At 39.0% G+C, this 27,696-nt stretch overlaps 2 protein-coding genes and 1 long non-coding RNA gene across 5 annotated transcripts; 2 read left to right on the top strand and 1 right to left on the bottom strand.

Annotated features, from left to right (window-relative positions):
- Positions 1 to 764: 764 nt before the first annotated feature.
- Positions 765 to 25,557, top strand: LOC135331284 (ankyrin repeat, PH and SEC7 domain containing protein secG-like). Of its 2 annotated transcripts, XM_064526388.1 has the most exons (7): positions 769 to 942; positions 5,786 to 5,839; positions 9,949 to 10,286; positions 10,636 to 10,737; positions 11,776 to 11,877; positions 12,613 to 12,723; positions 21,524 to 25,557. In XM_064526388.1, exons 1-7 carry the CDS (start codon positions 920 to 922, stop codon positions 22,045 to 22,047), a joined length of 1,254 nt encoding a protein of 417 aa, XP_064382458.1. In that variant the 5' UTR covers positions 769 to 919; the 3' UTR covers positions 22,048 to 25,557. The 2 variants fall into 2 exon arrangements, with proteins under 2 accessions (XP_064382466.1, XP_064382458.1); XM_064526396.1 differs by lacking the exon at positions 5,786 to 5,839 and having other exon boundaries at positions 765 to 942.
- Positions 14,563 to 15,578, bottom strand: LOC135352487 (uncharacterized). Its single transcript, XR_010399810.1, has 3 exons — positions 15,394 to 15,578; positions 15,050 to 15,330; positions 14,563 to 14,966 (listed from the first exon to the last, which is right to left on the bottom strand). It is a non-coding gene; the product is annotated as an uncharacterized LOC135352487 (long non-coding RNA).
- LOC135331143 (uncharacterized) lies at positions 25,421 to 27,499 on the top strand. 2 transcript variants are annotated; one of them, XM_064526207.1, is made up of 6 exons: positions 25,421 to 25,557; positions 25,656 to 26,137; positions 26,192 to 26,554; positions 26,611 to 26,767; positions 26,820 to 26,920; positions 27,020 to 27,499. In XM_064526207.1, the coding sequence occupies exons 1-6, from the start codon at positions 25,461 to 25,463 to the stop codon at positions 27,332 to 27,334; spliced, it is 1,515 nt and encodes a 504-aa protein (XP_064382277.1). In that variant the 5' UTR covers positions 25,421 to 25,460; the 3' UTR covers positions 27,335 to 27,499. The 2 variants fall into 2 exon arrangements, with proteins under 2 accessions (XP_064382277.1, XP_064382286.1); XM_064526216.1 differs by lacking the exon at positions 26,820 to 26,920 and having other exon boundaries at positions 26,611 to 26,702; positions 27,020 to 27,155.
- The last annotated feature ends 197 nt before the right edge of the window (positions 27,500 to 27,696 follow it).

Genomic DNA, 27,696 nt, shown 5'->3' with positions numbered 1-27,696 from the left:
TTAAAACAGGTGAAAGTGTTGCTGAGTTAGCGGGACACAAAGAATCTGAGAATGAAGCAACTTCGCAGCTAACCTTGCCACTGTATATAGTATCGTTTGCAGATAGTTTATTACTATCACTTCATGCACTCACTGCATGTGTACTTTGTGAGCCATTGTCCTTGTCATGATTTTTTTTCAGAAATTGAATAGCACATGCTCACTTTATTGACTGTGAACCATTTCATTCATCACTTGATATCATAGTGTATTACTGAAAATTAATGTATCAGAAGTGAAATAAAAAGTATGAAGTGCATGTGTATATATACATGTATATAAATGTGGAATGAGCTGCCTTACTGTGAGCCACTATAGCTGTGGTCAAGGGAGGAGTGAACTATGACCTCTCAGCAAACTCGATAACTAATAATGAAGATGTTTGCATTGCTATATATATTAATTATGCATGCATGCCGTGCTAGGCAGAATCCAGAATCCTATATACCATGATTGTTGTTAAAAAAATTTCTTCCAAAATTGTGTCCTATATAATAATTATTATACTGATAATCTATATAATTATATCTTTATGCGATTGAAAAATGGATTGACTCTCTTATCTCGTCTAAATGCTGTTACATGGTTTTTTTTCGAATGTTTCGCAATCAGCTAATGTATTCTATAGATACTAATTAATTATCTGTTAATTTGTATATCAAAATTAGGTATAAGGTGGTCATGATCATAATTGAGTCATGCACTTATTAATGGTTTGCTTAGTTAAAGATCTTTACCACTTTTAATGTAATTATGCATGGCATGATTTATACGTATTTATAGCTATTATTATTTATAAATCTACAGAATCAGCGAATTACTGAAAAACGGCGGAACTGAGACAAAGAAAGCTCAAGTGTGTCTATAAAGCTTCAATATAATGGCTACTGGGCAAGACTCCGGGTGAGTGAACATGTAGACTATAGATTGCCACCTTGTGATTGCATGCATGGAGGGAGGCATAAGTCAGAGGTGAATGGTATATATACCCTCAAGATTGGAACTCATCAAAATATACTGAGATCCCTGCATATATAGACTTATAACTTTACATACAACTATAGCAAGCATCAAATTGTCCTTGCAGTGGAATTGGTTGGGATGTGCTCTTCGATTGATTGTAACCTGGAGAGTCCATTGTTATAATAATTATATATATATAATAGATAGTATATACGTATACTTTTTAACTGATTAGTCGCAGTTATGATTTCATACGTAGAGTACCGCCCACCGCGGAACCAACCCCATTATTCAGCCCAGAAAGATGCGTAGCTAATAAAAAGTATAGCATTTTCTGCAGGCAACCTTGTTGCAAACTTAGTCTACATAGTCAGTCAGGATCTCCAAGTTTCGAGCGGAGCAGTCAACCAGCCAAGGCCACAACGAAAGATCATTTCACAAGACGTTAGTAAACAAACTTTGTGTGTGTATATAGCGATACCTATAGTGTAGCCCTTTTGAGCTGATTATATAATTATATATACCTATACCTATATATATAGGTAGCCTCTGAGTGTGTGAAATAATTATACTGGAAGAGTAGTTTAGTTTAGAGCCTGTTTTTAGAGTGTAGTCTACAGGGTTTGACATTCAATTATTTTCAGTGTATATATGTAAAAGGGACCCTAGTAAAAGCCTTTACACATGCATAAGCCTATGAGCTGTTAATAATTATTAAGTCTCTGAGCTGTATAATATGCTGATCCACTTGCCTATATAACCATATAGATAAACGAACAGAGTGTGTTCGTTTATCTATGCTATAACTGAGTGTGTAAAGTATATATATATATACTTGAGTATAATGTATATATATAGAAGCTGAGTATTAATTGTTAGTTTATAGAGTCTGTTTTTAGAGTGTCAAGCATGGTCTACTGCTGTGTACGTGTTGGGAAACATGTGACAGTGTTGAAACTTTCGGTTTGCAATAAAGCAGCAGCTAATTTAAAGTTAAACAAACAATTAAGCAAAGGCTACACAACGTGTTGACTATTATAAGTAAACCACAATAACTATTGATAACACATGCACCTGACAGTTTGGGGCTTGATATTCTAGCAAAGAAAAATGCACCCTTTAGTAACAGCAGGAGCCCATAAATATGAAAAGAAGCTGCTGACTACAGGGATCACGTTTCATAAGTGGCTTTGTTGCATTTTGAGTGGGCAGATCAAAGGAAACACTGAATATCTGCCATATGGCACAGGTCAAACGGTGAACTGTGCCACTGTTTGTGAACTGTGCCTTTGCCCTCGAGGCCTGCGGCCCTCGGGCCTAAGTCATGCACTACTGAGCCAATAATTATTATATCCCATGTGGCACTCGTGCATGTGTCACAACTATAACATATGACCGCATTTCTATATATGCGGAGTCACTAAGTGGTTGAATCCCTACACGTGTTATACGCAATACAGTTTGCAAGCACTTATAAAGGAAACTGGCAATTACGAAACGTGATCCCCTATATAGTACACGTTAAAGTTAGCCGCTTCTTCTCTTATTTAATCATGGGCTCCTGGTAACAGTAACAGGCTAACTCGTAGCAAACTATATAGTCTATATATACACTATATATATATATATATATAGTTACTCTGTCAGGAACTCCAAGTTTCTATCCGAGCAGTCAATCAGCCAAGGACAGAGCGAGTGATTACTTCAGATGAGATTGCATCAACTTTCATGAGATCAACTCCCACAAGAGCAAGTCTTACCGGAGCAACTTTGCATGAGGTCAACTGTCAGTACATCACCTCTCATAGAATCACAACTTTTTCATAGGATCAATTCAACTTCTGAAATCAATTATATTTTTAGCTATAATTACTATCGTTCGTGCATGCATGTGTGTCCATATCATGCCAAAGGTTGACATGCAGGTATTGAGTAATAGCCCCTATATATGTATTATAGATTATAGATAGATATTTAGCACTATGCACACCATGCACACCATTCGCAATGGCTCAATTCATCAAGAATTCAGGAACAATTGAAGCTAGGAAAGAACCTTACACGAAAATATGAGATGTACAATTTATGGCATTTTGTCCACTGGCATTATTTTGTTTACAGCCTGGCTTACAGTCAAACAAAAAGCTCTGAACGTTGATGAGTTACTATGATTATAGCTATAGTGGACTATTTCATGCACTTATAGTATACAACCTGAAACATTCACTGGAATTATTTCAAACACATCAGCCCAGAACCAACAACCATGTTTAGTGATCGAGGAATGGCATTTTAATACTTCAGAGCTATATGCTTGCATGTAGTTACACCGATTGCTATTAACCTTGCCAGTGCTTGTTATGAGTGCTATTAATCCCTTATTGCATGAGTAGCCATACTATTGATTGTTAATCGTTTGTGATGCAGTTTTAAGGACATTTTAAGCTGCAGTTTCAGTAAAAAATTAGCCGCAGCCGTTATTTGAACGTGCGGTCGTCAAGGCAGTAATTGCACGCCGTTAATGACAACGTGCAATTACTGCCTTGACGACATGCAATTACTGATACGCGATTAATCACTGTACGCATCACAGTGAATAATATAGGACAACATGCGATTATGCGTGCCTTTGAAAAGTTATTTCTATGAGAGTTGATCTACAGTATATATTTATAGACTCTCGTTAATCCGGTCACCCATGCATGCATGGGACAGTGCAGCTTGGCCGGAATAGCGAGGTGGATGTATATCAGCTAGGAAATAACCGCGGCTTAAAAACGACCCTACCTATAAATACTAGTTATGCTGTTCCTGTCTCGAGGATAATAAATCACTCTGCTCTCTATTTAAGTGCAATCCAATTTTATCTGCCAAACCACACCCAAAACGTCATATCCGGCCATAATAAACGTATAATTGAAAACCTAGTTTAGGGCAGCCAGCACTGAGTATAATTATACAGAATAGCGAGTGGCCATACTTCAGGGTGAGTTTTGTGCAGTAAACATCTATATTAATAGCTATATCCGTGCCAAACCAAATGGCCGATATATCGAGGTGGCCGGAGCCGGAATAGCGAGAGTCTACTGTACTGACAGTTGATCTCATGTGAAGTTGCTAATTGATCTTGTGGGAGTTAATCCCATGAAAGTTGATCTCATGTGCACACACCGTTTATGAATTTACTTGTGCATGCATGTAAAGGCACATAATAGGGTTGTTGGTTATCAATTCAAGCTTTAGGATTAGGTCACAATTTGTCATTAGTTGCCGGCATGTATATATTGTATTATAATATTATACGTATGCATTGTCAATCTTTCTAGAAACTCCCAGTTTATTGTAAGATCGCAATTACTTTATTTCTGTGCCTATAGTTATAATTATAGCTATAATTAATTACAGTTGCTATTATATAGGTTTGCTTTTGGGAGGTTGCATGATTCCAAATTATTATAGCACCCTAGCTTGTATGAGATGTACTTTGTGTATGTCCATTATAATACTTTTTTAGGTTTGTTGGCTTGTGAGCCGGTTTGTGCTGTGTTGTTATGTCCCCAATTTTTAGTCTATATACTGCATGTATTACTAGCTATAGACATTGATCTTTTAGGCACTACCACAAATTAATATAAGGTTACAAGTTAAAATTCAATTCTTTATGGCTGGCTTGTTGGCTTGTGTTTGATGTTCTGTTCTATATATATACTTGTATGACCATTGATTCTGTTCCCAAAGATAAACTGTTTTGGCACTCCAAATTTAATTTTGCATGTATAGAGGTTATACGCTTGTTAGTTTGTATTTGTCTGCTTGATGGAGCTTGTATGTTAGGTGCATTGGGTGTGCCTGGGTGCACATTTGTACAAATTATAAGTAATTTGTTCTTAGGTAGCTATGTCTGGGAAAATGTGGTATAATAGTGGAAGCGCATGATGGGGCTCTAATAAGAGTGTGCAAATTTCAATACTGTCTGAGAAGTCCTGCTCATTGTCACTATTATCCAGGATATACTTATAAGGAGTACCCCTGCATGTGTATATACATATACATGCAGAGGCCTCTTTGTCATTGTTGTACTATTAATAGCCATTAATTGTAATTGTACTACTGTACGTTCACTCTTGAATTTATTCACAGGAAAATTTGCAAATTTTTGATTGCTAACCTATGTTGATTGGACTCGGTACGGCTTCTGTTGACCATTGAGAGAACCCTTATGAATTATAACTATAATCAGCAAAAACTAATGTCAAAAAGTTGTAGGCGACGAGGGTGATGTCGAGCGAAGTAAACTCGTGTGTAATTTCTGCATGGCACAAGAACTGTTGGCATCCCTCATTCAGTATACCAACCCAAAACTAACTTAGCAGCGATGCAATATTTATATTTTATAACTAGAATTCCTGCATTAAATGTAGTTATAGAGCCACAGCTGCAGCAGTATAGTAGCTGCCTATAAGGCTCACCTTGTTTGTCTCGTGGTGGTATATATAGTTCGACAAAAAAGTGTCTTAGATACAGATTGCAGAAACATAGAATTATATCTCTATCCATGGTAAATTTAACAGCTCTAGTCATGCGCAAATAGATATTACGCGCCCTACCTATACATTTCAAATTATGTTTTGTTGGTGCATGCAGTGCACGATAACGATTGAGAGTTTCAGGGTGATTCAAGCTGAGTTTAAGTTTCTGGAGCTTCAAAAGGGAGGGGTTCTAGCCTCCCTCTGCATACGCCACTGCTTTGATCATTATACACCCTCACACACACGTACATCAGGTTAGTGCCATGGAATCGCAAGAAACTTGAACTCAAGACCCCAGAGAGGAGAACGTAAGCAACTTGTTGAATAGTCCAGTTTTTAGAGACTCAGTTATATTTTATATAGCTCACGTAACTACTATAAATATATACATGCACCCGCATACGCACCCACACACACCCACACACACACACACACACACACACACACACACACACACACACACACACACACACACACACACACACACACACACACACACACACACACACACACACACACACACACACACACACACACACACACACACACACACACACACACACACACACACACACATTGTCAAACACATTCAGATTATTTTGTTGAAGTATATACCACACACATGCAGTATATGTACATCACATCATTCATGCACTCCTGGTCACATTATTTTTATAGCAGCTCGCTAATAATGTGATAATGTACCAGGTATTGAGAGAGCTATAGAGGTATATATATAATTGTCTTGCGCTAGTAATTGTAATAGTAATTGCATGACAATGCACTTATGCTAATTATACCTCGGTGTGCATGCGCAAGTGCATGAGGTATACGGTAGTGTGTTTGGTGTGTGTCTGTCTGTCTGTGTAGACTGCTACAGCTGCTCAAGGATCAATTAATGAAGTGCAAGTAAGAATTTCTATATAGGCTTCTAGTCATGTTTTCTTGGAATTCGTGGATTTACAAAATAATGCTTTGTTCCTCGAGTTATGCCTACTTGGAATGCCTTTTCAGAAGAGTGCGTAGAATAACTTGTCCACGGAGTGTTGCTACTCTAACTACTTAGTAGTCACTTATATAGACTTGGATTTTTAGCATAGATCGTTTTTAATAAACAATCATGGCCGATCATTACCCGATTATTTTCCGGTGATACAAATGCAAAAAATTTTTAATTAAGCTATTAGTACAGACAACGCCTCAAAACGCACCGCTCGTGGAAACCCGCGGGCGGCACACAGTAAAGTAAACTCTCAGACAGACGTGATAGCTGTATATAGCTTTGACATCTCCACCGAGGCATCAGTACTCACGTTGTTTTATTAAAACGTTGATGACCCAAAGCATAATTAAGCATAATTATCGTATTTCCTCTAATAAGCGCCTTAAACACATGCAAAGTGTTAGTCTGAGCAATCGGCATGTGTGTCTCATGAAGTTAGCATTAAATTATATTATAATGAAAGCACCGCAGGTGCTGATGCCTCGGTGGAGATGCCAAAGCTACATAACATATAAAGCTACTAATAGCTTTTATACACAGTCTAGTCATGATGAACATTGCCAATTTGCTACATGCAAACTCAAAGAGTGGGTAATGATCGGCCATGCATGATTGTTGTTAAAAACGATCGATGCCAAAAGTTCAAGCTAAATGGCTGCCATCAGCGCTGCAGCAGAGCCTTGCAGCTCTCTTATCACTCTTGCAGCTATACCAATAGCTATAGCGTTCTAGTGCAGAGCTAACTACTAAGTAGAGTAGCAACACTCTGTAAACAGGTTTCGCTACATGCATACTCCTCTGAAAAGGCTGCAATGGCATTCCAAGAAAGCAAAACTAGGCATAAATCGAGAACGAAGCATTATTTTGCAAATCCACAAATTAAAATCCAAGAAAACATGACTAGAAGCCTATTATATAGAAACTCTTACTTGCACTTGATTCATCCTTGAGCAGCTGTAGCAGTCTACACACACACACACACACACACAAACACACTACCGTATACCTCGCTTGCGCATGCGCACCGAGGCATAATTATATAGTCTAGTTAAAAATCCCTTGCCTATAACTATTATGGAGTAGTAAATTCACTAGACTTGCTAGCCAGCCCTTCCTCGGGTAAGGGACTGGTGGATTGCCTTATCTGAGAGTTGTACCGGTGGAATTTTAATGAGTTGCATGACATCATGTATATATGTCATCATCATGCATGTGGTTTGTCTTTACCAATGTCTGATGTGTGTCAGTGGCGTAGGCATGCAGAGGAAGGCTGACGGGGCTAGAGCCCCCCTCTTTTGTGTTCCATCAACTCCAACTTAGCTTGAATCACTGTTCTGCACTGTATATAATTATACTGCACGAATATAGTTATTAGAGAATGATGTCATTCAATGGATATGGGCAGGGCCATCTAATGCGCATGCTGCATGACTGCTGAGGAAAAGTGATGACCTTTTTTTAGGTAAAATGTCATGTTATTCAGCGCCTGCTCTGCTCAACCGATTTGAGCCCTGCCCTTTCCGAAATCCTGGCTACGCCACTGTGTGTGGGTTACTAATTAAAAGCAGATTATCGGTTTCTCCAAATTGCAAATGGCTAAACAACCCTTGCTTAGTTTGTGGCAAAGAAACCAAGAAACCATGAGAACTGGTGGTGGTATAGAAGGCCACTGTCAAGCCCTTTCCATGCATGCATCCCCACATACTTACAGTCTGGAAAGATTTTCTCCAATGTAAATAAAGACAGTTATCTACATACTAAAGTCACTGGAGTGGAGGATTTGTCTCAATTGCACTCAAAAGTGAAGCTCGCTGTCCCTCACTGCTTGCTCACTACACTAGCACAGTCTTGCTCAACATTATTTTGATTGATTGCATGCATTTACAACGAAGAAACTAACTAAGCGATACTGTGGGCATAAGAATGTCACATGCATGACATTGATACTGCACTCTGATTGGTCATTACCAGATTCAGATAACGGCACAACTCTCATGTAGATAGGCAATCCACCAGTCCCTTACCCAGAGGAGGTGCTGGCTGGCGCCGGAGTCTATAAATTCACTTGATATGTTGATTAATTCTAGAGTCACCATGCACACTTCATAAAGATAGCTCTCACAGCATGCAACCTCATGTACACACTCTGACATAAATTATTATGTCTCGGTGCGCATGCGCAAGCGAGGTATATATACGGCAGTGTGTTTATGTGTGTGTGTGTCTGCATGTCTATCTGTGTTGTGTAGACTGTTACAGCTGCTTAAGGATCAAGTAGGAGTTTCTATATAGGCTTCTAGTCATGTTTTCTTGGATTTTAATTCGCGGATTTGCAAAATAATGCTTTGTTCTCGAGTTTAAATTCCTAACTTAGAATGCCATTGCAGAAGAGTCGTAGCAAAACTTATTCACCGAGTGTTGCTACTCTATATACTTAGTATAGTATGTGTTAGCCTCCTTCATAAAGCCTCAACAAGGAGGCCTGCTACTTACTGCTTGCGCATGTGTAAAATTATTGGATATTTTCCCCGTAAAATTCCCATTAAACTGAACTAATAAAATATACGGACAAAGAATACAGCTATATATATATATTATAGCTATTGCAGCAGAGTTGTAGGTTTGTTGCTGCAGCTATTTTCTTTCTAATAGAGTCTACATGTAGACTTTCACCAATGTTAGTATATTAGATGAGCGTGGCCCCGCCCATTATTATAGGCTTAGTGTCAGCTTTCACTTCGTTCAGATGATTTTCATCCACACTGTTGCGGGTTGTGAGTCTTTTGTTAGCATAATTATAATATTATAGCAGGCTAAAGGTAGCTATTAGAATGCTATCGGATGGGTTAGAATAAACCTTCACAATCGCACTTCTATCAATCCACTTCCATTTGTTGTGTTTTACTGAGCATAATACGATGTTATCCAAACTCCCCAGTTTCTGGGGATTATGTGGTGCATGCGCAAACAGTCGTTATCAGGCCCATCTTCAGTGCGGCCATTACTACAGTTCTGTAGCTGTTAGGGCTCAGATTAAAACAAGATGATAAAAACTTGACACAGGCCCGATTATAGCCTGTAAGAATGCCTATACACTCTCAAAATACAAGTTTATCAACTTCACTAGCCATTTTTTACACTGGATTATAGAGTCACGTGATAGCACTTCAGAATGGAAACGCATTTTGGAAATGCATTCTATAGAATGGAATTTCAGAATAGAAGTGCATTTTCTGGAGTGGAATATTTACGCGGAGCTACAAATAGCCCCTATGGGCTTCCGTACCTAATCATTATGAGTGGGCATTGTACGACATGTTGACTGATTAAATGCACTTGTATGGTATCATGGTATTTGTAACATAATTATAACACATGGTAATTGTGTGATGCTCCCAACTATTGTACATGCAGTATACGTGCTCAAGAGCAGCTGGCCGTGGATCTGTGGGAGGCTGCTAGAGTTAATGATGTCATCAAAGTGAGATCCCTGTTGGGACAGGGGGCCAACCCCAATCACCAGCTGTATTGGAGTAAGGATTGGTATCAATTTTCTAAGAAGAATAGACGCCCTCCAGTAAACCAAGCATGCTATCAGGGCTACCTGGAAATCACTAGAGCACTCGTTAGTGGTGGAGCTGATATAGAGAAAGGTGACGAACAATGGGGTATGAATGCACTGCACTATGCGTGTTGGGGAGGACATATGGAGACTGTGGTGTACCTTTCACAAGTTGTAAAATGTCATGTTGGTAAGTGTGTGTCAGTCGCATAGTGTTCATAGCTAAAAGGATTGAGCCCAACAAGAATGTTTTTATATAGACCGTATAATTTTGAGTGATTATTACAAAAACATGCGTTGACGTACATGTGTAGGATACGTTTTCAACTCATTTCCTCTATATATTACTGTGTACACGCACACTAAGCACATTTACTAATCTCACCCAGCTGGGATAATTACTAACCAGCACGGAGAAGCTTGTGTTTCTTAATACTCCATGGTGCATTTCATTTTGACTTACCAATAAACATTTTATGTTGTCATTGTGTTGTGTGTACATGTCATTACTTCACTGAGGTATCACCACACATGCACAGATGCGAGGGACGAGGGTTACCAAACACCACTTCACTTGGCTTGTAGGGGAGGAAGTATACTTATTGTGAAGTACCTAGTGGAGGAGTGCAAGGTTGATGTTGGTGAGTGATTACACAATCAACCTCATTTCCCCCAATCCTATATAGACATATAGATAATGTCTATAACTGTGTACACTACTAACAACATACCCAGGGATAATGGACGTATACGAGCATGATAAACACTTGATAATTATGATACGTAATTAAGCCGTATACATTTTTGTATATATATATATATATAGCGCTTTAGAAATCCCATACCTTATTTGTGTTACAGTATCCATGCACAGGGGTGGATCCAGGACTTTTGAAAAGGGGGGGGGGGGGCAATTAATTGATTTTTAAAAAAAGGTCAACTGTGTTTCAAAGCCATGCAGCTTATCTAGTCATATTTGTTTGATGACTATAATTATAATATCAACAATAATTATGACATACATAGTAGCAGGAGATAGCAGAAATGCATGATTGAAGTCATTTTGCTCTTCAGCTTCAAAAGTCTCAGCTAGATCGTCTGCTATTCTGCATTCTATGCGATAATTGATTGTAGACAATTGTAGATTGCTGCTCTAAGCTACACCCACTTCGGCTAGAATATATATACACAGACTTTATTCGAGCTAATCTATACATGCAGTGATAACTGGTCTTCTAGCAAGAAAGGGGGGGGGGCACATGCCCCTTGTGCCATGCACTGGATCTACCACTGGTATCGAACTTGGCACACCTGTCCAATAGAACAAGCCATGCAATTTCCTAAGCTACCTTTGTTGTTTCTGTACGACAAGTGGTTGTGGTACAATGACAACCATCTTGACCACGTACTATAATTATACTTACGTACATGGCTAAAGTTAATTTTGTCACTAGAAATCTCTTACCAACACACACAGTATAGTATCACGTTCAAACTTTGCCAATAAATAACTATCAATTACTTATTGTAACTGCTTTTTTATTTTCCTACAATTCTGAATCTATATATATTATAGCTATAGTCTATAATGACACATCTCACCAAGGGCGTATGAAGAGAATTCTTCTCTTCATACGCCCTTGATCTCATTTAATTATTGACGGTATCATCACACACAGATGTGAAGGACGAGAACAACCGAACACCACTCCACTTTGCTTGTCTGAGTGGAAATATAAAAGTTGTGAAGTACTTAGTGGAGGAGTGCAGGTGCGATGTGGGTGAGTGATCTGTATAGTGGGTATACTGCTTCATTAGCCTCTACACATGATATATATGACTGCTTTACCTGCAGCCAAGCTTGGAACTGGAAGTTTGCAAGCATTTTATACAAGCTATATACCTTTATAGCTATAGATTCTTATGTCTCTAAACTAATAGCAATAGCAGGTATATAGCTATATACTGCCACCATGCAGAGCCTGACTTGCAGTATATAGCTTAGTATACTTTGGCAGTGTCTTAGTACAGTGCAGTACAGTCTTATTAAGTTTGAATGCGTGGGAGAATACCTATATATAATTATATATATACGTCACGATAGTGGGCTATATAAAATTATCATATTATACATATTGATCACGCAATTTCCCAAACCAGGCCTTAACTGTACGCCCATTTCTAGTTTTTTGCTACCTTTTATTAATGTTGAGATAGCTAGAACAACATTTATGGCAACAGCAAGAAAAATGAAGGCCTAGGAACGAGGCTACTAGACTCTCCTCTGATTGGAAATATAGACAACCCATTAAATCAGTGCATGTACCTGCAGTTGTATCATCATGCAGCCATAATTATATGGCAACTGTATATAATACAATATATATATAAAATTATATATACACGCATAATAATAATGAAGCATCCTGTACATAATTATGATTGTGCTGATTGTGCACACATGCTGGTCAATGCTGTCAGTACTACTGCAAGATCTGTGTCCCTAACCTGTCCAGATGTGACTGAAGATGATGGCGAGACTCCTCTTGACACAGCTATAGATAGGGATTACACTGAAGTTGTTAACTATCTCAAGTCTGTACAGAAACCTTCCACTCTTGAACCAGGTATGTGTCACTAAATCCTATATATACCTATAATTTCCACAAACATTCCTCTAATTATCCATGATTCAAGCTGCTCTCCAACAAGATGGTTAAGCTTCCATGGGTCCATGGGCGTGGTTTAGATACATTTTATCCAAGAAGAGCTTGCAACTCCAGTAAGGGACGTCAAACGGCCAACGCTAATTGACCCAAGGAACCTCTTGAGCATCTGTAGGAGTCGATGTGTTGCTCAACTAGCTCTTTGACGGTTGCAAATCCGGAATCCGGCATATAGTCTTGCTCTCGGGCTCAAGTAATTGTATTATAGCAGTACATCCCCTCTTACAGAAGTAATAAAATAATTATACAATATAATTATAGCCGCCAGAATAATCGGTTCCGTACAGAATGTCACTAAATGAAAAAAGTGCCCCAAGTATATAGGAGAGCTTTAATGCTCGTCGGCACTATACCTCTCCTATATACTATGAGGCATTTTTATAATGCATGTGCAGTAAATAATTTCCCCAGGTATATAGGAGAGCATTAATGTCCATTGGCATTAAAGCTCTCCTATATACTATAGGAAACATTTAATGCTCGGCACTAAATCTCTCCTATAGTAATATGGGATATGCTTTATGATTGAGGGCACTAAGTCTCTCCTATAATGATATGGGATACGCTTAATGCTCGGCACTAAGTCTCTCCTATAATAATATGGGAGGTTCTTAATGACTGAGGGCACTAATACTCTCCTATATTACTTTAGGAAGGATGCAATGCCCCTTGCATTAAACCTTTAATTTCCTAGGAATGATATGGTGTGCCCAGCACTAAAGCTCTCCTATAATAATATGGACAATGCCTAATGTCTGGGGGCACTAAGTCTCTCCTATAATAATACGGGGTATGCTTAATATCTGAGGCCACTAAGTCTCTCCTAAATAACTATAGGAGAGAATTTATCCTGTTTGCACTAACAACAATCATTAATTATGCTTCAAATTTGTATGGTGAAGAAGGGACAATTTAACTAAACTATCAATGTTAAAAACTAATCAAGGCATAGTTCAAGAGGACGTCTTGCTTTCTTCGTCAGGGCACATGTAGGGAAAGGTAGAAATCTTTCCTGTGTTAAGCAGCTGAATATGTGTCCTCGCATCTCCTTCTGGTTAAACAGCAAACTCGAAGGATCTTCCCCATATAACAATGACACACAAAAGGCGATTGCAAAGCACCCACAGTCCTTGCTGCCCTATTGGCGCTGTACATATGGTCTTTGTACCAGGCATTTTCCATATATATAGAGCGACAGCATCTGCTCTTTTAACTTCAGGTCGAGCTCCTTTGGCAGAAGGGAATCGAAGAGGAAGACGATGCCACTGCTAAGACTTGACAGTGCCCAATGACCATAAAAATTGTGAAAGAACATAGATTTTTGTTGGGCGGCTTTAAGAGATCCTGAATGGAAGTTGGGCAAGGAGAGCTGTCTGAGGATCTAGAATACCAGGGAATTGCTTTGATAGGGTGTTTAGACAAGCATCCGTGTGCTTGTCAGTGAGTAAGCCTCCTTTCAGTAGTATCGACCTATCATTGTTTGTAAGTTTCAGAACTGAAATCCAATACTCGGTGGGTGTTGAGGACTATCCGAGATCAGAATTTTATCTGCATAAAAATAACTCAGTCTGAATGAATTCTACATGTAACTATATATACCTATAATTATATACATAAATGATTTAAAGTGTACTTTCTTAATTGTTTGCACATCCTCCTATATGCATCATTATAAATCATGTTAGATTGATCTACTAAATAAATTATAATACACTTTGCCCCCTTAGTACCAACCTGATTTTCTCTTGTTGCTGCTGTCTGCTAACTTAAAACTGTGTCTTGTTTTCTTGTGACCTGTTGGTGTATGATCACCTGAATTGAATGCACATTTTCTGTCGGGAGGACCTTCTGGGTCATTATCTGTGTGCAGTCTCTTTCGACGAGCTCGGTTTTGCTGGTCTTTCCTCTTGGAACGTGCACTTTCTGAAGGGCTGTCAAATGATGTAGAGAGACCTTTTCTCTTTGCCATAATCTCTATGCCTTTTGCCATATCCTCCCTATATACGTGGCCATCATAGCTCCTTTTAAAGGAAGTGGGTGAGTAGGTTTGCCAAATCGATTGTGTGATTCTACCGCGTTTATTGAGCTAGGTAACTCCCTGAAAGTGTCAGGATCCATCAGGCAGTAACATGGAGAGAGCATTCCTGTTTAAAAACATAGTTAAATGTACATGCTGATAAACATGCATTCATGTCAAATTATAATTATGTATGCTCATTCAACTCACTCAAGTGGTTTGGTCTCATCCACCAGTTGCACCAGTTTTTGCTTGCCCTCCAATCGCTTGGCTTATGTTCCAAGCTGTAGTCTTTCAACAGTGCTGACTCGTCCAAGATTTGTACGGCTGATGAGAGTGGTTCGCCACCACATAAAACTTTGAATAAAGCCTCTACATGTGGTTTTGAGTCAAGGTTGGGAATGGCGTAAGCGATGCATGATAGTGAAAGCATTATGTGCCTTTGATTGTGACTTGTTAACTCTTTCGCTGACTCTTCTTACAGAGTGCACCTATACGTACATAGAAAGTAACAATAGAACATAATATAATAATAGTCCAATTCTTTGGCTTACTTGGCAACCTTTCACCACTTTGTTGGCATTCTCTTCTCCAACTGCACTCTGAATACAGCCTTTCATACAGTACTAGTATATCTTGTCATGAATGAGCTAGTGATCATGAGTTGGTGGATTTGATAGATAAGAAGTGAAGCAACTAATTTATCAACATTAGCACCTTCATTAACTAATGTAAGTGCCTCATATCATTTTACATTAACACCTTTTGGTGGGCTATATCTCCCATGTTTGCTTCATGCAGGGAAGACTTAGTGCATGCCCTCAATCTTTAAGCATATTCCATATTATTATAGGAGAGACCATAGATAATGAGACTTAGTGCCCTCAATCATATAGCATATCTCATAATTATTATTATAGGAGAGACTTAGTGCCCCCAGACATTAGGCATTGTCCATATTATTATAGGAGAGCTTTAGTGCTGGGCACACCATATCATTCCTATAGTTATATCTGATATATAGGAAAGGTTTAATGCAAGGGGCATTGCATCCTTCCTAAAGTAATATAGGAGAGTATTAGTGCCCTCAGTCATTAAGAACCTCCCATATTATTATAGGAGAGACTTAGTGCCGAGCATTAAGCGTATCCCATATCATGCCCTCAATCATAAAGCATATCCCATATTATTATAGGAGAGATTTAGTGCCGAGCATTAAATGTTTCCTATAGTATTTAATGCCAATGGACATTAATGCTCTCCTATATATATACCTGGGGAAATTGTTTAATGCACATGCATTATAAAAATCCCTCATAGTATAATTATAGTAGAGATATAGTGCCGACGAGCATTAAAGCTCTCCTATATACTTGGGGCACTTTTTTCATTTAGTGACATAATTATTATCTGGACCCAGAATAATCCGATCGCATTGCGTTACCGTTTTTGCAACAAAAAAATGTTAACGCACCCATTTTATATACATGTACATTTTGTTGTACGATCATTTAAACGGGTGAAACTGTTACGGACACAACAAATCTGAGAACGAAGTAACTTCGTATAGCTATAACTTTATAGCCTGCAGCTATTTTGTGTGAGACCATGCAGAGTACATTTAATTAGACGGATTGCTGCATGGACTTCAGAATACTCATGTATACTATTATGTTACTAGTATTATAATTATAGCACATGCTCACTTTATTGTGAGTGATAATTATCGAACCGTCATTTATCACTTGATATCATCATGGATAATTAGAGGAAGAGGGGTTGGAACAGGATTTCACTAAGTGTAGTACTGTTCACTTTTTAGGTTTATCAGGCAGCACATGGTTCAGCAGAAGTGACGTTTTCACTAGCAGTCATGTAAGCGTTTCCAATCCCTAATATCAATGATATCATCATGATAACAAGTGAAATGCAATGAAAATTTACGGAAGCCCGTAGGGGCCATTCAGTTCCACTCTAAGATTCCACTCTAGAATTCACTTCCACTCTGAAATTCCACTCTGGAATGCACTTCCATTCTAAAATTCCACTCTGGAATGCACTTCCATTCTAAAATTCCACTCTGGAATGCACTTCCACTCTAAAATTCCACTCTGGAATGCACTTCCATTCTGAAATTCTATTCTAGAATGTATTTCCATTCTGAAATCCATTGTGTTATTGTCTCCATCCAGTGTGAAAAAAATGGCTATAGTGAAGTTGAGAAACTTGTTAATATTTTGAGAGTGCATGGGTATTTTTTATCTTGCTAGCCTCGATTCAAGGCCGATTAAAATACGTATTTTAATCGGCCTGGAATCGAGGCTATAGTTAATCACCAACAGCTATACTGCATGTAATAATTATTTGAAACATAGTTAGGACACAATCAAACAACCACTGTTATACGGTAACAGCATTGGGGACATGAATGCTAATGATCTGTCTCCAACACATGCACAAATTGATATAAATGTTACAAATCATCAATAAACGCTAAATTTCTAGCTGCACTTTTAATGTTCATAGCTGCCAGTTCTGTTACTAAGTGCCTGAACACGTACAGGACCAGATAATGTCAATTTGACCTTTGCGGTCTTGACATATACCTCCAGGCTCCACTCTGGTTGAACATCAGAGAGGGCAGAGCTGGTGGGCGGGACTTTATCCTGCATTGAGGACACTATACTCCCATGCACACTCTTTTAATACAGATACGACACTATAATTATGTGTGGGGGGGGGGTCAGATATATATATACTCAAAGATGTATAGCTATACAACGGCTGAATTTCAGTAGCCCTTGGCTACAGAATAGTATACTAAATAATTATGCATGCGAGAGGTCATCAAAAACATGCACCATTCTCAATTGCATGCAGAGTCCACTAATAAATACTATACACACACACAGTAATATATACCATGATAGTCACAAACGATTTATCAGAGCAGTTTAGTCACTGGTAGATACGATCTTGGTACAGAGAGGCCGACGCGTGATACCATGTGATTGGCACAAATGGAAGTGCACTCCAGAATGGAAGTTCAGAGTGGAATTTTAGAATGGAAGTGCATTCCAGAGTGGAATTTCAGAGTGGAAGTGCATTCTAGAGTGGAATCTTAGAGTGAAAATTACGGAAGCCCGTAGGGGCCATTTAATTCCACTCTAACATTCCACTCTATAATGCACTTCCACTCTAAAATTCCACTCTAGAATGCACTTCCACTCTAAAATTCCACTCTGGAATGCACTTCCATTTTAAAATTCCACTCTGGAATGCACTTCCACTCTAAAATGCCACTCTAAAATTCCACTCTAGAATGCATTTCCATTCTAAAATTCCACTCTAGAATGCACTTCCTCAATGGAAGGGAACGCCCCTGCGCAAAAAATTCAGCCACGTGTGGTTGTTGTTGTTAGCTAGCTAGCCAAAAGTACGAAAGCCCGTAGGGCCATTCAGTTCCACTCTAAGATTCCACTCTAGAATGCACTTCCATGCACTCTGAAATTCCACTCTGGAATGCACTTCCATTCTAAAATTCCACTCTGAACTTCCATTCTGGAGTGCACTTCCATTGTGCCAATCACATGATATCACGCGAATGGTGCATGTTTTTGATGACCTCCCACATGCAAGTAGTTATAATTAGATATAAATTACTATTCTGTATAGCAAGGGCTACGGAAATTCAGCCGTTGTATAGCTACACATCTTTGAGATTATAAATCTGACCCCCCCCCCCCCCCTACACATACAGTGTGATATCTGTATTAAAGGAGTGTGCATGGGAGTATATAGTGTCCTCAATGCAGGATAAAGTCTCGCCACCCAGCTCTGCCCTCTCTGATCTTCAACCAGAGTGGAGCCTGGAGGTATATATGTCAAGACAGCAAAGGTCAAATTGACATCATCTGGTCTGTACGTGTTCAGGCACTTAGTAACAGAACTGGCAGCTATGAACATTAAAACTGCAGCTAGAAATTTAGCGTTTATTGATGATTTGTAACATTTATATCAATTTGTTGGAGACAGCATTCATGTCCCCAATGCTGTCACCGTATAACAATGGTTGTTTGATTGTGTCCTAACTATGTTTCAGAATAAGTATTACAAGCAGTAGCTGTTGGGGATTAACAAGATAAAAAACACAGGCCGGATTAGCCTGTAAGAATACCTATGCACTCTCAAAATATTAACAAGTTTCTCAACTTCACTATAGCCATTTTTCACACTGGATGGAGACAAAAAACACAATGGAATTTCAGAATGGAAATGCATTCTAGAATGGAATTTCAGAATGGAAGTGCATTCTAGAGTGGAATTTTAGAGTGGAAGTGCATTCCAGAGTGGAATTTTAGAATGGAAGTGCATTCCAGAGTGGAATTTTAGAATGGAAGTGCATTCCAGAGTGGAATTTTAGAGTGGAAGTACATTCTAGAGTGGAATCTTAGAGTGGAACAGAATGGCCCCTATCTCTTTCCTTGGCAATCTGTTGTAGAAATTACAACAATGGGTAAGGAATCGTTATGATGAATTAGATGAAGTTGTATGTGAGCTCCTCCCTGACAAACAAACTGTAGTCTAGGTAACGGCCTTATCAGTCAAGTAGGCTAAAAATCTGTGTCCTTCGATGTAAGCTTTGATGTCTCTTTGTGCATATGTAGTTATAAAAAATAAAAAAAAAAAGAAACCTTTGACTAGCTAGGAAGAGTAGCAGCAGTAGTAGTAGGAAGAGTAGCAGTAGTAGTAGTAGCAGTGCAAGCAGGACTAGACTAGATTAAAAAGTTGGTGGAAAGAATAACTGACCGTTTGGACGTCACCTGGCTGCCAGACTTTCATCTGGACTCTTCCCCCTGAGTAGCTGGCCTTTCTCTAAGCCACAAAACTGAGCAAGAAGCTGAAGAAGCAGCTAGACAGAGACATGTACCTAGCCTTAAGAATTGGGAGGCGTGGCTCAACTAGTTAGCCCAGCCCAGAGGAATTGTTACCGTGGGTAGGCTACCCGGTACCCCTGGCTTTACTGAATTAACTAGCTGTGTCTGCTGTCTAGTTGGACCAGATTTAGCTAGATAATGGGGTAGAGAATAGTTGAGCGGTGCTGTGTGTAGCTTGAACTGTACTGGCTGGCAAGAATCTAGTAAGCACCCTATGCACTGATAACTCGTCAGAATGGAGGGTATGTTCTAGGGATCTGGACAGCTGTACATCCAAAGGAGCCAGGGAGTGCCAATCATCTTCTCCCAGTCTCTGACACGCTAAACAAAAGGAGCTAGAACTGGGAGTCCCAGCTAGAATTGCTAGCCGGATCTAGACTAATAGAATGACATGGAGGCGTGGTGAGGCCGGATCCACACTAATTGATCGACCTAAAGATGCTCCTGTTCCAGATTTCACGAATGGCAAGGAAAGGGATAAACGGGCTTCCGTACGTTTCACTTGGCTTTGTCTCAGCTAGTTAGTCTCAGCTAGCTAGCTACCTCAAACAAAGAAGACCAAGACTTAAGTTCTAGATCTAGTATCAATCCTGAATGCTCCAGTATTCTCAGACTCAGCTCTAAGCACAACTTTATTCAGGAAGTGTACAAGTTTAGAACAATCTCAGCCACATGAAACCTCTCAGGTAAATGACATTTAATTGTTGCTCAGCTAGACTAGCAATACACAATTGGCACCTGCATGCCTAGTATGTTACGTCTATAGCTAGCTAGCTTCTCACAAACATGTAAAAAAGTCATGAACAATAGTCAATAAGCAGTATAGGTGTGCCCCAATCAAGAGTGTGTGTTACCGGAAGTGGGCGTGGCCTAAAAAATTTCGCGGCGCTATCGCATCGCTGATTTTTCTGAAGAAACCCCTGTCTCAAAAGTCTGGCTACGCCCCTGGATGGTGCCAGTCTCCCAGTATATCACTTGAGCATCTTATCCATCACTGCTTGCCTCCTCTGGAAGGCTTCTGCTGATTGAAATTTTTAGTACCTGCATCATGTTTGTGATTTTTTTGTGTATAATTATAAGGCCACCAAATTAATCTTATGTTTCACGGATTTTCCTGGTCATATTTTTGCAGAATGACAAAAAACAACAATTAGTGGTCCAGGTCAGAGGTCAGAATGGCCACGTGATCAAGTAAAACGTAGTAATGTTTACTGAAGTGACTTTTTGTAGTATGTTTGTGACTCTGTTTGTAGTTTTATTCATCAATTTTTATTTTTATGCCTGCCACCTTGGTCTGTTTTTTTGGGGGTTAGCTAAAAGTCAGTGAAACATAAGATCAGTTGGTGTGGCCTAACGGTATTGGTTTTTGTAATGAGCTGCCTTGCGTTGCTGTTCCATTATTACACCAGCTTTTCAACAGCCATTTTTGAAACGAAACGCAACAGGAACTTGTCTGACGGCTATAATTATGTATCGCCAAATAGATAACCATTTATATCTTTCATGCAACTATGAACTTTGGACACTAGGTTTTTTCTATGGTTTCAGTAAAAGTGGAACCACCGAATTTAAGTTATGGCAGCTGAAAGAGTCCTCGAACCACGGAGGGGAGGGGATTGTAATTAAAATATCATACGTTAGTATCCTTGATCTAATGTGAAATTATTATCAATATACCTCGATTCATTGCCATAAATTTACAAACTATTCAATCAGCTCAGTATGACCGATTGTTACTCCTGTACAGTCAATGTTCAAAACCGAACCTACTTGAAAAAACTGGATGAGCTGATAGCCGACACAAACAACACCATTGAGTTACGTTATCTCAAGACGCACTTCATTGGTCCCTCGGATCTTGGCAAAACGACCACTCGACAGCGGCTTGTTGGATCCATTACTAACCTGTCTTTGCTGCCCAAAGATCAAAGGAAACGTTGCAGTACCTTACTAGCCGAGTGTGAACAAGTATTGGCCTTTGTGGACAAATCTGGAACAAAGCTTGAATTCAAAGCATCTTCAAATCTAGAGGAAGAAACACAGTTTATCTTCTCTTACCTTATGTCCTGTGAACCTATTGAAGACAGCACTGTCGGCAATACTAGTCCACTTAAGAAACAGCCCACAAAAGAAACCACTGACCAAAATAATCAAACTCAACTCAAGATCGATGAAGCTGCTACTGCACCCCAAAAAATGGGGCCAACACCAGAACCGGAAAAGACGACCACTGTAGATGTTGGAAAGGTTGTCTCGAGACTCCAGCACTGAAAAAACAACTGGGTTAGTTTAACCTTAATGGGTAAATGTACCTTTCAACCAAAGGGTTAAAAAAACCAGCGAATAGTAAAGTAACATTTTGGAGTTTTTTCAACTGTAATAGATTAAAACTACTGTAGTTGTCAAAAGTACCTTACTCGTACAGTAAAAACTTCCAGCACCGTGTTAAAACAACCATTTGTGATTGGTAATAAAAATGTAAAGGGTTAAAACTTCCACAATGGTCAAATCACTTCTCCTCATGCAGTAAAAACTCTATAATTGTGTCAAAATAACCATTTGTGGTAGGTAATAAATATATAATTGGTTAAAACTACTGGTGTGGTCAATTCCTTTACTCATGCAGTAAATCCTCCAGCACTGTGTCAAAACAACCATAAATGTTCTGATAATTATGAAATTATGACATAAAAAAGTGTTTCAATGTGATATAGCGAAGTCCATCCGAGAGTATGTGACTGTGATACACATTTCTATCCAATAATTTGGTATAGATGGATTGCTGGGATGTTATTTTAATGACATAAGCATGATAATGATTATCGAAGTACAGCATATCACACAACCTGACAAGAAAAAAAAGCAGATCACCACCAACTACTATCAATTCGTCGATGTAAGCAAAACAGGGATCAAGGCCATCAGTTCCTACAATAATGTAAGCATTGTTGCTTTTGTATTGAACTCTATCTTGACGAACCCAATTAGGACGATGCAGCACTGTATCCATAGTAATATTAGGCACTTCCCTAATTATGTGATCTTGAATGTCTGATCTTTCATTTTTAAACAAAGTCGGCGATTTTGCAGGACCACATTCGAAAGAAGAACAAATAAGTCTAGATGTAGACATTTCGTAACACATTAATCTTTGGTGATGATTGGCTAATGATAGTGTAATGTTTTTGAAGCTAGATGTAATAGTCGCTTTTTTGAAAAAATATAGCTTTGCTTCATGGCGAATAGTCCAGCTTCTGACCATTGGACCAATTTGTAGGATTTGGGCAGGGTAATGCAGAAGGAAGTGCATTTTTGGAATGAAGCGTCCTGTGTACAAGGTGATGAATGCTGTATGGTGCTCTTCAATCAGAATCCTCAGACTGAATGCTGTGTTTTCTGATGCACACGGACAAAGCACGATGTCCACGATCTTTCGCAAAAGTAAAAAACACTTCCAATAACCATCCCCCTCAGGTATCTTATCACCAATAAGGAAAGGTAAGATATATAGCAACAATAACATTTGAGATGAAGAGCTACGCAGTGATCTGTCAGTTTGAAAGTGACTACTCGTAATAGGTATTGGTTTATCGCAATCAGAATAACCGTAGTTAAAATCAACTAGTCTTTTGTTGTACTGGTCAAGAGTTAATAACTTTTCAGATATACAGTGTTTCAGCAAAAGCTTGATTTCCATTGGTGCAATACCTTCAAGAATGTCATGCATGATGTCATGCGGCAATCCACCACCGAACATAGAGAAATGAGTGACATTTAGTAATGCTGATCTGCGGTTTATACCATATGTTTTTGAATAATGACTCCTTGTTGGCCCTACTAATTGCTTGCACTGCTCTTCGTGAAGTGCAAGACTTCGATCTACCAAGCCAACACATGTAACATACTGTGACATCTCATCATTTTTTAGCAAACAAGTTCGACAGAAACGAAACGAGAAGGAAAAAGAAAGCTTGAATCCACCTAGTTCATTACTTGCAAGATTGTCAGCCAAAAACGTAAGCAAAGCACCCTTAAATACACGCTCAGTCCCATTTACAAGTACACTAATGCCAGTAGTTGCTAACACATTCAAATCACGAATAAATGGTTCCATGATAACATCTAGCCCATGCTCTTCTAAAACAGGCTTTGAACAAACAATCACCAAATTCATAGCTCTCAGTGACGACCGAAATTTAGGATGAATGTTTCCCAATGAAAAGAAAAAAATACCCACTTTATGCTTCTTGATATGCGATCCCAAGGGATTACAAATTTCCAATTCGTCAAAATATGCAATAATTTGTAAGGCATATGGATCACTTGAGAATAAAGGATGACTCTTGAACAAATTTCCATCACAAAAATCTTCAAATATACCATCATTACGAACTCGTAACGGAAAATCATCTATTTGCTCTATAACGGTAGGGTCTTCTAGAAGGCTCTTGAGAGTTGGTAAAAGGGGAACGTAATGATATGAACTATACCTAGAGACAAAGCGAGACTTTTCCCCTGTGAATTGTCTGACATACTTTGGCGTCCCAACTTGCACTTCCACTGGTTCCTGCATGTAGTTTGAGTGATGCACTTATATAGTATTAGCAGTCAATTACTGATTGCACATAATGAGTGCAGATATACATACATAATTATTACAAGGGTATTATGTATAATTAACACTTACAATAAAGTTAAGCTGTTCTTTGAAATACTTGTCCTGCTTATATTTTGTTTCAAGTCCAGTGAAGGGATGACCTATACCATTAAGAGGAGTGTCGAAATCAAAGTCATTAGGGTCTAATCCCTTATCTGCCAGTTGAGAACGAATGCCAGCAAGTATCATTGATACGGTTTCATCATATTGGGTTATGCTGCTGTCAATCATATCATTGACTGCTACTTGAGACACATTTCGTGTTTCCTTTAGCTTGAGAATTAGTAGGGCACTAGAACGGCATCGAATTTTTGTGTCTGTTCCAGTAAGCCGATTAATGTCACTAGAAACAAACTCTGCAGACGAACAATCATACTGTTAGGTGTAATAGCTTCGCAGCCACAACATATCTACACTGTACACACCTGGAAGAGGAGTCATTCCACTGTGATCATCACCACTGATCTCAGGCTCTGTTTGTGGAAGGAGTTGGGGGGTCTTACGTCTGATACAAAACTCTGGATGACGCCTGTAAACATGGGAGTATAGGGCAGAAAAACTTTTTGAAGTTACGGTGCAGCCATTGATTCCACAGGTAACGAGAAACCTAGGATCATTAGAATGAACCAATCGTAGATGGCTTAGTAGCAGAGCAATAGTTGGTGGTTCGAATGAACACAAAGGACAGTGTTTTTGCCTCAAACTTGACATTGAAAAATCATGTGCTAATTTAGGAGGGTTAATTAAACCTCCTCTGGGTTAGGTAACCTATGGTTAAGGGTTAGGGTAACCTAGGGTAGGGTTAGTATAACCTAGGGTTAGGGTTAAATTCATATCATGTGATTCTGGTTCAGGTGATCCAGAGTGCATGTGAGCTCTTCACAAACATGTGCTAAAGTCCAACTTCTGTTTAAAGTTAGTACTTTTTGCTTCTTCTCTCAAACCCTAACCCTATATAGATCTATCTAGCTATATATTTATACTGTTAAAAGGAAAGCAAGTACTAGGACATCCTTTTGATGAGAACATGAGTTCAATGTCCGTGGAAGCGATGAAGGTGGATGAAGTTTCCCAGATGCTGAAAGACAAGGGTGTTCCTGACAAGTTTTGTGAAGTGTTTGAAGGTAATATATTTTTTGCTACAGCTAGCATAATTGCAAGAATTGTTTGCATGTGTTCGCCTGTATTTTGTAAGCCATCATTATTTTACTCTTTTCGACAGAAAACTTTGTTGATGGAGAAGCGTTTAAATGCATAAAAGAATCTGACATCAAGGAGATGGTGCCTCCAATTGGAATTGTGAAAAAGATTCTAAGGATTCAAAACGATTGTTTCACCTTACCTGCTCTACCCTCACCTTCTTCTCTCAATCCTCTCAATCCTGAACGTGGTGATGATGATATCTCGATCGGCTCAAGTTCCTCTATCTGGTCAAGTTCTGAGTCGCCCCCGTCGGAAGCTAGCACCATGCCTAGAGCACGCGACAGAGAAATATTGACTATACCAACTTCTTGGCGTCCTGAAATCCAGGATTGCATAACGGATGAAATGCTAGATATTTCTGCGAGAAACGAGATAGTACGCACCCTTGTCAACATTCTCTTCACCTGTTACTCTTCCCCAACTCGGGCGCAGTGTTCTTCCTTAGCTCGAAGACTTATTTTACAATACGGCTTCATGAAGGATGACCAGGGGAGTGGATATGTAAGTTAATACTTGGTTTTCAATTTCAGGTGGTATATAATTATTTTTCTTTAGCAAACCTGGGAGGACAAAATGGTTGAGCGTGTAAGAAATGTGATCAAATGTGCTCGAAAAAAGAGAGACAGAGAAGATTCTTCTTGTCCTAAACAGAAGAAACAAAAACTGCCTTTAAAACGAGGCCAGCTTCTCCGGAGGTACCCAATTGGAGTGACTAGACCAATAGAAGACATTGGAAGCTTTGGTGAACATATGAAAGCGTTGTCAATAGAAATGGAAAAGGCTAATCCCAGAGACACTATCATTCTTCCCTTGATGAAGTCTACCTACTCAAAAAGAAGAACATTTATCGAGGCTGAAGCAGTGTCTGTGCAAGAGGTACTGAAAGAATGCCATGCAGCACTAAAACGGCCAGCTGCTGTAAGTGTTAAAATTAACAAGTAAAATTAGTAAGTTTTTTTCTTACCTTATTATAGCTGGAACAGGAAATGGGGCTAGTGACGGGGTGTCATGATGTCAAGCAAACCTTCATTAATAACTGGAAGTTATTTGTTCCAGCAATCATGAGGTATGCTAGGAAGAATAAGGGGAAAAAAGGACTCTCAACTATATTTGAAACCCTTGATGACACTGGTAAAGGATTACAGTAACGAGAGTATAGGTACTTAACGCATTCTTTTTACAGTTGAAAGGCATGCAGATCTTGGCCCATTGAGCTTTTTAGGAGTTTTAGTGGCTAAAATGCTAGATGATGCCCTTATCTATCTTTATCAAGAATTTTCAATGGTAAGATTTTTTTCTCATTTTGTATGCACTTTAACCTTGCATGCGTGTATGTGTGGTGTGTATTCCCTACTGACCTATTGTTTTGTTTTTCCCATGTAGGATACATCTCTTACAGATGCCATTCAAAGAGAGCCCGTTAGAAACTCCCCAAGAATTATTGCTCTTTGTGGCGCAGAAATAACACAATACTTTGTCGTTGTTGAGAGAATTGTTTTGTGTGAAGCTCCATCGATCCCAAGTGCTCTGTTCTATACGTTTTCAGCCTACTATGTGTTTAACTTGGAGTACCCGAAAAAAGCTGCTGGAATATTTTATTTCCTACAAGACTATATTCTTGCATATCCTGATTCACTTAAACGGCCTGCTACATACCTGTCTGTGGTCTCAGATATCAAAAGCCAAGTTAAACGATAACAATCAACCATTTCACTATGTAAGTACGTTATAACTATTCACTATAGACCAGCTAGCTATAATAATTATTAGCTATGTGTATAAGTACGTTATCAGTTTATTGTTTTTGTGCAAATATAGTTAGTATACCCATTCATGTGTACTGTTATAATTATGGCCGGGTGATGACTGCTATGACTAGCTACTACTCAAAATAACGGTTGTGCTATAGAGCCTATGGCACATAATATTATTATGGGAGGTTGCTAGTTACTTCAACTTATTATATAGCTGGGTATTGTTACCTATTTGAAGTTGCTACAACCATTACCAATATGCTCAAAGGAACCTGTGTGGCTGGTTGCTACAGCCTATAGCTGGGT

Source organism: Halichondria panicea, chromosome 1 (assembly GCF_963675165.1).
Source record: "Halichondria panicea chromosome 1, odHalPani1.1, whole genome shotgun sequence".
Classification (NCBI taxonomy): domain Eukaryota; kingdom Metazoa; phylum Porifera; class Demospongiae; order Suberitida; family Halichondriidae; genus Halichondria; species Halichondria panicea.
Note: the sequence above shows the minus strand (reverse complement) of the source record. Positions and strands in the feature narration are given on the sequence as shown.